At 45.9% G+C, this 12,928-nt stretch overlaps 1 protein-coding gene across 1 annotated transcript in view; it reads left to right on the forward strand.

Annotated features, from left to right (window-relative positions):
• The window catches only part of spcs3 (signal peptidase complex subunit 3), a 38,076-nt gene extending 26,379 nt beyond the window's left edge, over positions 1–11,697 (forward strand). The window contains exons 4-6 of the mRNA XM_033018754.1: positions 696–772; positions 3,551–3,666; positions 10,640–11,697. Of these exons, the coding sequence (XP_032874645.1) occupies positions 696–772; positions 3,551–3,666; positions 10,640–10,772 (326 nt within the window). The 3' untranslated portion in view covers positions 10,773–11,697. The remainder of the gene's footprint in view (positions 1–695; positions 773–3,550; positions 3,667–10,639) is intronic.
• The last annotated feature ends 1,231 nt before the right edge of the window (positions 11,698–12,928 follow it).

Below are 12,928 nucleotides of genomic sequence, written 5' to 3' on the forward strand. Positions count from 1 at the left end.
TCATATTCCGATATTTGTCGTATACTTTCTCTGCTATACTCGCCCGAATAGGCAAAATGTAAATAAATATAGGAAAAGGAACCATGGAATACAGTTCTGTGTTGTTTCTCGTGCTTGCTACAAGCAGCTGGCTACTAGCTTAGTTTAGAGATAGAGTGCGGAAACAGGCCCTTCGGCCCACCGAGTCCACACCGACCAGCGATCCCCGCACATTAACACCATCCTACGCTAGGAACAAATTTTACATATATACCGAGCCAATTCACCTACAAACCTGTATGTCTTTGGAGTGTGGGAGGAAACCAAAGTTCTCGGAGAAAACCCACTCGGTCACGGGGAGAACGTGCAAACTCCGTACAGATAGCACCCGTAGTCAGGATGGACCCTGGGTCTCTGGCGCTGTGAGGCAGCAACTCTACCGCTGCACCACCATGCAACCATTGGAATTTATAGTTTTCTGGGTCATCCTTCATATCTGTCAGCCCTCTGGGGAAATATTTCTCACTGTTTTCCAGAGACTTTACCAAAGATTTTGCAGGAATTGCAGCTGCAAACGTTGTCTGTGCAAAGCAGGAGGGAATGAGCAACTTCCTCCACGACTGCTGGTTTGGGCCGCAGGAACGGTAATCTAAGCAGCAGCTTGCTGCAGTCCTGTAATCCTGCCTTGCTCTGCCTTTTCTTTAACTGCTTTCTACATCTGAAGCCGATCTTTGACTGGAATGTCAAGCAGCTGTTCCTTTATTTATCAGCAGAGTACAAAACAAGAAATAACGTAAGTATGTTCTCTACGGCAGAGAAACATAGAAAATAGGTGCAGGAGTAGGCCATTCGGCCCTTCGAGCCTGCACCGCCATTCAATATGATCATGGCTGATCATCCAACTCAGTGTCCTGTACCTGCCTTCTCTCCATACCCCCTGATCCCTTTAGCTACAAGGGCCACATCTAACTCCCTCTTAAATATAGTCAATGAACTGGCCTCAACTACCTTCTGTGGCAGAGAATTCCAGAGATTCACCACTCTCTGTGTGAAAAATGTTTTTCTCATCTCGGTCCTAAAAGATTTCCCCCTTATCCTTAAACTGTGACCCCTTGTTCTGGACTTCCCCAACATCGGGAACAATCTTCCTGCATCTAGCCTGTCCAACCCCTTAAGAATTTTGTAAGTTTCTATAAGATCCCCCCTCAATCTTCTAAATTTTAACGAGTGCAAGCCGAGTCTATCCAGTCTTTCTTCATATGAAAGTCCTGACATCCCAGGAATCAGTCTGGCGAACCTTCTCTGTACTCCCTCTATGGCAAGAATGTTTTTCCTCAGATTAGGAGACCAAAACTGTACGCAATACTCGAGGTGTGGTCTCACCAAGACCCTGTACAACTTCAGTAGAACCTCCCTGCTCCTATACTCAAATCCTTTTGCTATGAATGCTAACATACCATTTGCTTTCTTCACTGCCTGCTGCACCTGCATGCCTACTTTCAATGACTGGTGTACCATGACACCCAGGTCTCGTTGCATCTCCCCTTTTCCTAATGGGCCACCATTCAGATAATAGTCTACTTTCCTGTTTTTGCCACCAAAGTGGATAACCTCACATTTATCCACATTATACTGCATCTGCCATGCATTTGCCCACTCACCCAGCCTATCCAAGTCACCTTGCAGCCTCCTAGCATCCTCCTCACAGCTAACACTGTCCTCCAGCTTCGTGTCATCCGCAAACTTGGAGATGTTGCATTCAATTCCCTCGTCCAAATCATTAATATATATTGTAAATAGCTGGGGTCCCAGCACTGAGCCTTGCGGTACCCCACTAGTCACTGCCTGCCATTGTGAAAAGGACCCGTTTACTCCTACTCTTCATCCTGTCTACCAGCCAGTTCTCTATCCACATCAATACTGAACCCCCAATACCGTGTGCTTTAAGTTTGTATACTAATCTCTTATGTGGGACCTTGTCGAAAGCCTTCTGAAAGTCCAGATATAACACATACACTGGTTCTCCCTTATCCACTCTACTAGTTACATCCTCGATTCTATAAGATTCGTCAGACATGATTTACCTTTCATAAATCCATGCTGACTTTGTCCAATGATTTCACCACTTTCCAAATGTGCTGCTATCCCATCTTTAATAACTGACTCTAGCAGTTTCCCCACTACCCATGTTAGACTAACTGGTCTGTAATTCCCCATTTTCTCTCTCCCTCCCTTTTTAGTGGGGTTACATTAGCTACCCTCCAATCCTCAGGAACTACTCCAGAATCTAATGAGTTTTGAAAAATTATCACTAATGCATCCACTATTTCTGCGGCTACTTCCTTAAGTACTCTGGGATGCAGCCTATCTGGCCCTGGGGATTTATCGGCCTTTAATCCATTCAATTTACCTAACACCATTTCCCGGCTAACCTGAATTTCACTCGGTTCCGCCATCTCTTTTGACCCCCGGTCCCCTGCTATTTCCGGCAGATTATTTATGTCTTCCATAGTGAAGACAGAACCAAAGTAGTTATTCAATTGGTCTGCCATGTCCTTGTACCCCATGATCAATTCACCTGTTTCTGACTGCAATGGACCTACATTTGTTTTAACTAATCTTTTTCTCTTCACATATCTATAAAAACTTTTGCAGTCAGTTTTTATGTTCCCTGCCAGTTTTCTTTCATAATCTATTTTCCCTTTCCCTCGACCAATGAAGGCATATGGTATGTTTGCCTTCATTGGTCGAGATATTCAGCGCAGCAGGCAGCAAGTTATGCAGGTTTATAGGACTTTGATCAGGCCACTGTTGGAGTATTTAGGTGTTTAGAGCTACAGCGCGGATTCAGGCCCTTCGGCCCACCGAGTCCGTGCTGTCCAGCGATCCCCGCACACTAACACTATCCTACACACACTAGTGAAAATTTTACATTTATACCAAGCCAATTAATCTACAAACCTGTACACCATTGGAGTGTGGGAGGAAACTGACAATCTCGGAGAAAACCCAGGGGGAGAACGTACAAACTGCGTACAGACAGCACCCGTAGTCGAGTCAAGAGTGTTTTATTGTCATATGTCCCAGATGGGACAAGGAAATTCTTACTTGCTGCAGCACAACAGAAGATGTGAATATGTAAACATAGTACATTACATAATATGTAAACATAGTACATAGAGAAAAAAATAAGATGTTCAAGGATCAAGCCCAGGTCTGTGGCAATAGCTGTGCCACCGTGCCCCCCTAACTGCTAACACTCCCCTAGTCCCTGACATTTAGTGTGAATATCTTCCCCTGGTTACACTTCCCAAAATACAACGCCTCGCATTTATCTGCATGAAACTCCATTACCATTCCTTGGCCTGCTTGCCCAGCTGATCAAGATCCTGCTGGCATATTTGATAACCATCTTCACTGTCTATATTCTACCCACTTTGTTAATACTGTTGGTAGCATTTTGCAGCAATGTATTATCTAGGTTTCCAGCAGCTGACGGTCTGTGTTATGTGTGTACTGCTGCGACTGGTTTTCTGCTTTCCAGTGATGTTAACTCTTACTGTAAATACAGGCATTGAACCAGGTTGTTCTCTGGGACAAGATTGTACTTCGTGGCGACCACACCAAGCTGGAAATGAAAGATGTGAAGTCAAAGTATTTCTTCTTTGATGATGGAAACGGCCTGAGGTAAACAATATATGCTTGTTTATCCACTGAACTTTTATCTTCATGAAACAGCTTTAATTAATCTCACAGTAAACCATTCTAGGGGTTTGAAGAAGGGTTTCGACCCGAAACGTTGCCTATTTCCTTCCCTCCATATATGCTGCCTCACCCACTGAGTTTCTCCAGCATTTTTGTCTAGCTTCGATTTTCCAGCATCTGCAGTTCCTTCTTAAACTAGGGGTTTGAAAGCTGCCTGCATCGTGTGATAGAGTGATCACAGTGTGAGATGAAATGAATAACTTGACACAGAAGCAGGCAGACGTGAGACTTGAAACATGGATTTATAAATAAATGATATTGGCAGACAAGGTGGTACCTCAGTGATAGATGGTTGAGATGCTGGCTTGTGTGGGATTACAACACTCCCTGTGTGCTGTTCTGGAGTTTTGTGCTCCCATTCGCTGAAAGGGAACCTACAGTTTTTTGACTGGCGAACACTCTCCAAACCAAGTCATGTGAGACCTGGCACCATCTGATTATTACATCTGGCCACTTCCAAAGACGTGGATTTGTAACGGCCACAGGGCAAACAAGAAAAGCCCTTTTATTCTGATGTTCAAATATTTGTCATTTATTCATTGGCATTAATTTGCACTAACATTTAGTGTGGAACTTAACAAATGATAAATGGACAGCATGTTACTCTTACTTAAAACCAGACATGTATTGATGTAGTACTGAATTTGAGTTTAGTTTATTGTCACGTGTACCAAGGTACAGTGACAAGCTTTTGTTGCGTGCTGTCCAGCCAGCAGAAAGACAATACATGATTACAATCGAGCCGTCCACGGTGTACAGATACATGATGAAGGGAATAACGTGAATAGCATTTGGTGCAAGATAAAGGCCGTAAAGATAGTCTGAGGGTCCCTGATAAGGTGGATAGTAGTTCAGGACAGCTCTGTAGTTGTTGGTAGGATGGTTCAGTTGCCTGATAACAGCCGGGAAGAAACTGTCCCTGAATCTGGAGGTGTGCGTTTTCACACTTCTGTACCTCGTGCCTGATGGGAGAGGGGAGAAGAGGGAGTGGCCAGGGTGCAAATCACCCTCGATTATATTGCTGGCCTTGCCAAGGCAGCGTGAGGTGTCAATGGAAGGGAGGTTGGTTTGTGTGATGGTCTGGGCTGCGTCAAAAATTCACTGCAATTTCTTGCGGTCTTGGATGGAGCTGTTCCCAAACCGTGCTGTGATGCATCCCGAAAAAATGCTTTCTATGTCGCATCTGTGGAAGCTGGTGAAAGTTGTTGGGGTCATGCCAAACTTCCTACGCCTTCTAAGGAAGTCGAGGCGTTTGTGTGTTCTCTGGGCCATTTACTGGTTTTAAGAGGTTTGAATGTTGATGGTTGGCATTTTAAGATTCCTTTTGATATGATTAGTTGCTGTGAATTACTGAATGTATGAATGCAATTGTCAGTCCCCGGAGTTAGTTTAGTAACAGGGTTGAAGGGTGGGGAGTGAAACAGGGATATAGTCTGCTCCCTCTCATTCAATCCTCCCCAGAATCTTTACATCTTGAGAATAAGCTTGTCTGAGTACAAGTCAGGGAGTTACGATGCAGCTTTATAGAACTTTACCTAGGCTGTATTTGGAGTATTGTGTGCAGTTCTGGTCGCCCCATTACAGCAAGGATGTGGAGGCTTTGGAGAGGGTGCAGAGGTGGTTTACCAGAATGCTGCTGGGATTCGTGGGTATTAGCTACCGGGAGAGTTGGACACATTTAGATTGTTTTCTCTGCAACGCTCGAGTTTGCAGGGAGACCTGATAGAAATATATGAAATGATGAGTGGCACAGATTGGTAGATGGCCAGAATCTTTATTCCTATGATGGAAAAATCAAATACTAGAGGGTGTCGCTTTAAGGTGAGAGAGGCAAAGTTTAAAGGTGATGTACAGGGCAAATGTATGTTACGTAGAGGGTGAAGGGTGCCTGGAATGTGCTGCAGGGGTGGTGGTGGTGGTGGAGTCAGGTGTTTAAGAGACTTGTGGATGGCCACAAGGATATGCAGGGAATGGAGTGATATTTGCAGGCAGGTAAGAGATGGTCTTGGTATCAATAGACAATAGGTGCAGGAGTAGGCCATTCGGCCCTTCGAGCCAGCACCACCATTCACTGTGATCATTGCTGATCATCCCCAATCAGTACCCCGTTCCTGCCTTCTCCCCATATCCCTGACACCGCTATTTTTAAGAGCCCTATCTAGCTCTCTCTTGAAAGCATCATGTTGGGCACAGACATAGTGGGCTGAAGGGCCTGTTCCTGTGCTGTGCTGATCTATGTACTTGGTCTTTGTTAGTTACACCTAGAATTAGTTCATGAATTTGGAAAACTTTACTTCAAATTTATCTTTCACCAAATTACCCAGAGAAGTGCAATAGATATTGTAAGATTGTGTTTTTACACTACACAGTTTTAGCATTTAAATGCTGTGCCTTAGGCTTAACACTCCTGTGTGTTGCCATCGTTCATCGTGTTAAGAGATCTATGATAACATGAGGATGTCTGGGTGACTGATGTTGGGACCCAGCACTCAGCGTTACTGCCGCACACCTCACGGTACAATGATTGGAAGATATAGCAGGGGAAACGCCCTGCGGACCACCGACTCCACGCCGACCATCGATCACCCCTTCACACCAGTTCTATGTTACTCCCACTTTCTCATCCACTCCCTGCACACTAGGGGCAATTTACACAGGACAATGAACCGATAAACACGCATATAGAATATATTGGGATATAGAAACATAGAAAATGGGTGCAGGAGGAGGCCATTCGGCCCTTCGAGCCAGCACCTCCATTCATTGTGATCATGGCTGATCGTCCCCTATCAATAACCCGTGCCTGCCTTCTCCCCATATCCCTTGACTCCACTAGCCCCTAGAGCTCTATCTAACTCTCTCTTAAATCCATCCAGTGATTTGGCCTCAACTGCCCTCTGTGGCAGGGAATTCCACAAATTCACAACTCTCTGGGTGAAAAAGTTTTTTTCTCACCTCAGTCTTAAATGACCTCCCCTTTATTCTAAGACTGTGGCCCTTGGTTCTGTACTCTCCCAACATTGGGAACATTTTTCCTGCATCTAGCATGGGTGGAAACCAGAGGAATCCACCTGGTCACAGGGAGAACGTGCAGAGGTGGTGCATCTTCTGAGGTTGTTTACCCCCCAATTTCTACAGCTTGACCTCATTCTGTTGACTACTGACGTGGGGAATGTGTGCATCTTGCCACCAGACGTGTGGCATTATGCATTCATCGCAGTGCCTTTGCTTGAAGGGAGCTAATAGCCAAGGAGAATGAACAGTTCAGAACTGAGCCTGAGGAAGGGTCCCGACCCGAAACGTCACATCCTTGTTCTCCAGTAATGCTGCCTGACATGCTGTTACTCCAGCATTTTATAGAGATAAAAAAACAGATTGATTCCCGCAGTACCATGAAGAGTCTCCAGGTGTCAATGTTGAGCTTATGACGTCTCCTTTCTGAGCAGCTACAGCAGTTGGTTAACATATGCTGAACCAAGACACTCCACATACCACATAATAATCTTCTTCCTGCTAGCTGTTGACGTGTTGGATGCATGTTCCCTGTGTGTTGGTCATGTGTATTAAATCGTACAGGCCCCGTGACTATTTATTTTGCAACTCCAGTAGATGGTGAACCTTTGCATAATCTGTACATTTCAGCAATGATCTGTATGTTCATAGCTTCCAGGGGTAGAATGAGGCCATTCGGCCCATCTCCGCCATTCAATGATCATGATCTATTTCTCCCTCCTAACCCCATTCTCCTGCCGTCTCCCCATAACCCCTGACACCCGTACTGATCAAGAAACGCTCAGTCTCCCTCCGCCTTAAACATCCCCATTGACTTGGCCAGGGTGGATCTGTAGAGTGTAGACTTTGGGGCGGGTGACCAAACCTTCAGGCAATGGGCCTTGAGGAAGTGGCGAGAGGTTGGAAACATTATGCCAGCATTTGCGGTGAAGAAAGTCTGGAATACACGGGACTACTTGTTGGCGGCAAACCTCTGTAAAATAGAGGATAGTCGGTTAATGTCAGTGTTGCAGCACGGAGACAGGCCCTTCCCCCGTCCATGTCCATGCTGACCCACTTACACTGATCCTACACTAATCCCATTCTCCCCAAATTCCTGCAGTCTCCCCCTGATTCCACCTCTCACCTACACCTGGAGCCAACTAACCTGCCAATCCGTGCCCCTTCGTGGGATGTGGGAGGTAAACGGAGCGGCCGTGGAATTCTTGGCCGCAGACGGCTGTGGAGGCCGTCAATGGCCATTTTAAAAGTGGAGATTGACAGATTGTTGATTAGTACGGGTGTCGGGGGTTATGGGGAGAAGGCAGGAGAATGGGGTTGAGAGATAGAGATAGATCAGCCATGACTGAATGGTGGAGTAGACTCGATGGGCCAAATGGCCTAATTCTGCTCCGAGAACATGACCGTATGAACACCAAAAAGAAACCCACTTGGTCTAGTTTAGTTTAGAGATACAGGGTAGAAACAGGCCCTTCGGCCCACCGAGTCCGCACCAACCAGCGACCCTCGCACTTTAACACTATCCTACACACACCAGGAACAATTTACACTTGCACCAAGCCAATTAATCTACAAACCTGTACGTCTGTGTGGGATGAAACCGAAGATCTCCGAGAAAACCCACACGGTCACAGGGAGAACGTACAAACTCTCTACAGACAGCACCTGTAGTCAGGATTGAACCCGGGTCACTGGCGCTGTGAGGCAGCAACTCTACCGCTGCACCACCGTGCCGCTCAAACTGGGAGAATGTGCAGACTCCATATAGTAGTTCATATAAAGAATGTGCAACTCCACACAACAGCCGAGATCAGGAGTGAACCCGGATCTATGATGCTGTGAAGCAACGGCTCCACCATCCGCCACACGGTGCCACCATGAGAACATTTGACTGTATCACATCAGAATATTCTACAATGCTGGCAACTATATCCTGCACTCTGTTTCTTCCCCTTTGCTCTGCTTCTTGTACTTGAGCTTGACTCGATTGTATCTACTTGTATGGCATATCTGATCTGGTTGGATAGCGTGTAAAACAAAGCTTTTCACTGTTCCTCAGTACACTTGACGATAAAAAACCTGACCCTGAACACAAGAAATGTGAAGTCAAAGTGTTAGAACAAACTGCAGATACTGGTTAATACACAAAAGAACACAAGTGCTGGAGTAACTCAGCGGGTCAGGCAGCATCTGTGGAGAACATGGATAGGTGACGTTTCACAGAGTGCTGGAGTAACTCAGCGGGTCAGGCAGCATCTGTGGAGAACATGGATAGGTGATGATTCAGTCAAGACCCTTCTTTAGATTTAGGGGGGGGGGAGAGGAGAAGATCGCTGGAAAAGGCGAGAGGCAGGACAACGTGTGGCAGGGAATAGGTCGTCACAGGTGAGGGTTACAATATTTTATTGGTTACAATAAAGGCCAGAGGTAAAAACATAATGTGTGAGACAGGTTTGAAGAGTAGTGGGTTTTGAAGCCAGAGGGAGGAAAGTAGGGGTGCAATAGGTGGCAGTCCTGGTGGGACACAGGGGTGGGAGGGGGGTGAGAGGAGAGAGTAGTGGGGTGTGGGGGGAGAAATGGTGGGGTGTTCGAGGTTACCTAAAATGTGTTATTGGTTTGGGACCCAGTGTTGATTGGTGAGTAAAAGGGCTTGAGTGAGCAGTATACTGACCGTGTTAACGGTTCCGTCATGACGGTTGGATGGAAAATGATCTGCATGGAAGGAAGCAGAGGGTGATGGTGGAAGGTTGCTCCATGGAAGGAAGCAGAGGGTGATGGTGGAAGGTTGCTCCATGGAAGGAAGCAGTGGGTGATGGTGGAAGGTTGCTTCTTGGACTGGAGGCCTGTGACTAGCGGTGTGCCTCAGGGTTCGGTGCTGGGCCCGTTACTGTTTGTCATCTACATTAATGATTTGGATGAGAACATACAGGGCAAGATTAGCAAGTTTGCTGATGATACAAAAGTTGGTGGTTTTGCAGATAGTGAAGATGGTTGTGAACGATTGCAGCAGGATCTGGATCGATTGGCCAGGTGGGCGGAGGAATGGTTGATGGAATTTAATACAGAGAAGTGTGAGGTGTTGCATTTTGGGAAGTCTAACAAGGGCAGGACCTACACAGTGAATGGCAGGCCTCTGTGTAGTGTTGTAGAGCAGAGGGGTCTAGGAGTGCAGGTGAATAGTTTGTTAAGTGGCATCAACAGGTAGATAGGGTGGTCATAATTGCCCGTCATCAGTCAGAGTGTTGAGTACAGACGCTGTCAGGCCATGTTGCAGTTGTATCAGACATCGGTGGGGAACATTTAGAATATTGGGGTCAGTTTTGGGCACCAAAAGGATGTTGTCAAGCTGGAAAGTGGAAGATTTACGAGGATGTTGCCAGGATTCGAAGGTGTGAGCTACAGGGAGAGGTTGAGCAGGTTGGGTTTCTACTCCTTGGAGCGCAGGAGGATGAGGGGTGATCTTATAGAGGTGTATAAAATCAGGAGAGGAATAGATTGGGTAGATGCATAGAGTCTCTTGCCCAGAGTGTGGGGATTATCCAGAACAAGAGGACGTGGATTTATGGTGAGGGGGGAAAGATGAAATAGGAACTTGAGGGGTAACATTTGCACAGGGGTAACAATGAGCTGGCGACAGGTCGTTGAGGCAGGACCTATTAAGAAACATTGAAGCAGGTTCATGGATAGGACAGGTTTAGAGGGATGTGGGTTTATGGGATATAGGGCAGGTTGAGAGGGATAAACACAGGCAGGTGGGATTAGTGTAAATGGGGCGTGTGGGCAAGTTGGGCCTGTTTCCACACTAAGGTTATATGATTCTAATCATCTGTATGTGAGTGGTTGTCTGGCTGTAAAAGTGATCCGTGGTGCTCTCTGTTTTCAGGGGTAATGAGAACATCACCCTGTCGCTGTCGTGGAACGTGGTCCCCAACGCCGGCATCCTGCCTCTCATCATGGGCTCAGGACACTACTCCGCAGCATTCCCACAATCCTACGAGATGACCAAAAGCTACTGAACTCTTGACTCTTGCCTTTGTGATATTCCCTTTTACTGTCATTGTAATTTGAAGCTGATAACTCAGAAGGTATTTTTATATCCAAGTATCATGTCTGCGTGGCTGGGGGGAAACAATCTGAACATTGCCCCGATTGAAATTAAAAATGGGTGACTGTTTTTGTATTTTTTTCTAATGGGCGCACAGGAAATGTTGCTTTGTAATTGTCTCTTTGAGTTTGTATTTGAACCCGTTCTATGATGTGTTGGATTATTTGGGCTGAGCAGAGAAACCGTTCTCTCCACATGCGATGTGAGACATGTGAAGATGTTGCCTGATCCCCGGGAAATCTCCCCCCCTTGTCCATAAGGTGTTGTCTTGCTGTCCCCTTACACTGGCAATGTACGGATTGTACTATGACTGCCATATCTTTAGTCTTTTTAAAATCATTTATTTCTACATTACTACATTGCCTGCAACAGCAGTCTGATGGTACTGTGAGGACAAACCATGTGTGAACTACCCTGCTGTGTCTGCCCTGAATCTAAAGGTCACTTCACTCTCTTTGTATCATTGAAGAAAATGATGGTCTCCTTATTAATTATGCTACTAATTCCCCCTCCAACTGCTAAAGCCTTAGTCATGACATTTATTATGCTCATTGCAAGATTTTATTTACTATGCAAAAGAATCCCATCCTATTCCTCTAATGTCAGCAAGCTTGTTCCATTGATTATTTTTGTTCTGGCTTTATTATTTGCTGTACCTTTAAAACACCACACACAGTGAATTGAAGCATGAGTATTTATACCAAGTGTTTTGGAGATGTCCTCTGGTGGAGACCAAGCCTTGCTTGTACCTTGCAGCACATTTGCTTTTATAATTACTGTGAATGGTAACATCAAATACAGCAATGTGCATATTCTGTGGAACAGAATACATGGAATCCTCCTCGTGGTGTGTTCATTTTATGGTTAGTAACACAACATGGGGCGGGCGTTGATGTTCGAAGGGTTTTTAAAAAGCAAACACAAGGAACTGCATGCCGGAATAACACAGCGGGTCAGGCAGCATCTGTGGAGAACATGGATAGGTGACATTTCACAGAGTGCTGGAGTAACTCAGCGGGTCAGGCAGCATAGAAACATAGAAAATAGGTGCAGGAGTAGGCCATTCGGCCCTTCGAGCCTGCACCGCCATTCGATATGATCATGGCTGATCATCCAACTCGGTATCCCATCCCTGCCTTCTCTCCATACCCCCTGATCCCTTTAGCCACATCTAACTCCCTCTTAAATATGGCCAACGAACTGGCCTCAACTACCTTCTGTGGCAGAGAATTCCACAGATTCACCACTCTCTGTGTAAAAAATGATTTTCTCATCTCGGTCCTAAAAGACTTCCCTCTTATCCTTAAACTGTGACCCCTACTTCTGGACTTCCCCAACATCGGGAATAATCTTCCTGCATCTAGCCTGTCCAACCCCTTAAGAATTTTGTAAGTTTCTATAAGATCCCCCCCTCAATCTTCTAAATTCTAGCGTGTACAAGCCGAGTCTATCCAGTCTTCATATTAAAGTCCTGCCATCCCAGGAATCAGTCTAGTGAACCTTCTCTGTACTCCCTCTGGCAAGAATGTCTTTCCTCAGATTAGGAGACCAAAACTGTACGCAATACTCCAGGTGTGGTCTCACCAAGACCCTGTACAACTGCAGTAGAACCTCCCTGCTCTTATACTCAAATCCTTTTGCTATGAATGCTAACATACCATTTGCTTTCTTCACTGCCTGCTGCACCTGCATTCCTACTTTCAATGACTGGTGTACCATGACACCCAGGTCTCGTTGCATCTCACCTTTTCCTAATCGGCCACCATTCAGATAATAGTCTACTTTCCTGTTTTTGCCACCAAAGTGGATAACCTCACATTTATCCACATTATACTGCATCTGTCATGCATTTGCCCACTCACCCAACCTATCCAAGTCACCTTGCAGCCTCCTAGCATCCTCCTCACAGCTAACACTGCCCCCAGCTTCGTGTCATCCGCAAACTTGGAGATGTTGTATTCAATTCCCTCATCCAGATCATTAATATATATTGTAAATAGCTGGGATCCCAGCACTGAGCCTTGCGGTTCCCCACTAGTCACTGCCTGCCATTCTGAAAAGGACCCG

The sequence above is a fragment of the Amblyraja radiata genome, chromosome 3 (genome assembly GCF_010909765.2).
Source record: "Amblyraja radiata isolate CabotCenter1 chromosome 3, sAmbRad1.1.pri, whole genome shotgun sequence".
Classification (NCBI taxonomy): Eukaryota; Metazoa; Chordata; class Chondrichthyes; order Rajiformes; family Rajidae; genus Amblyraja; species Amblyraja radiata.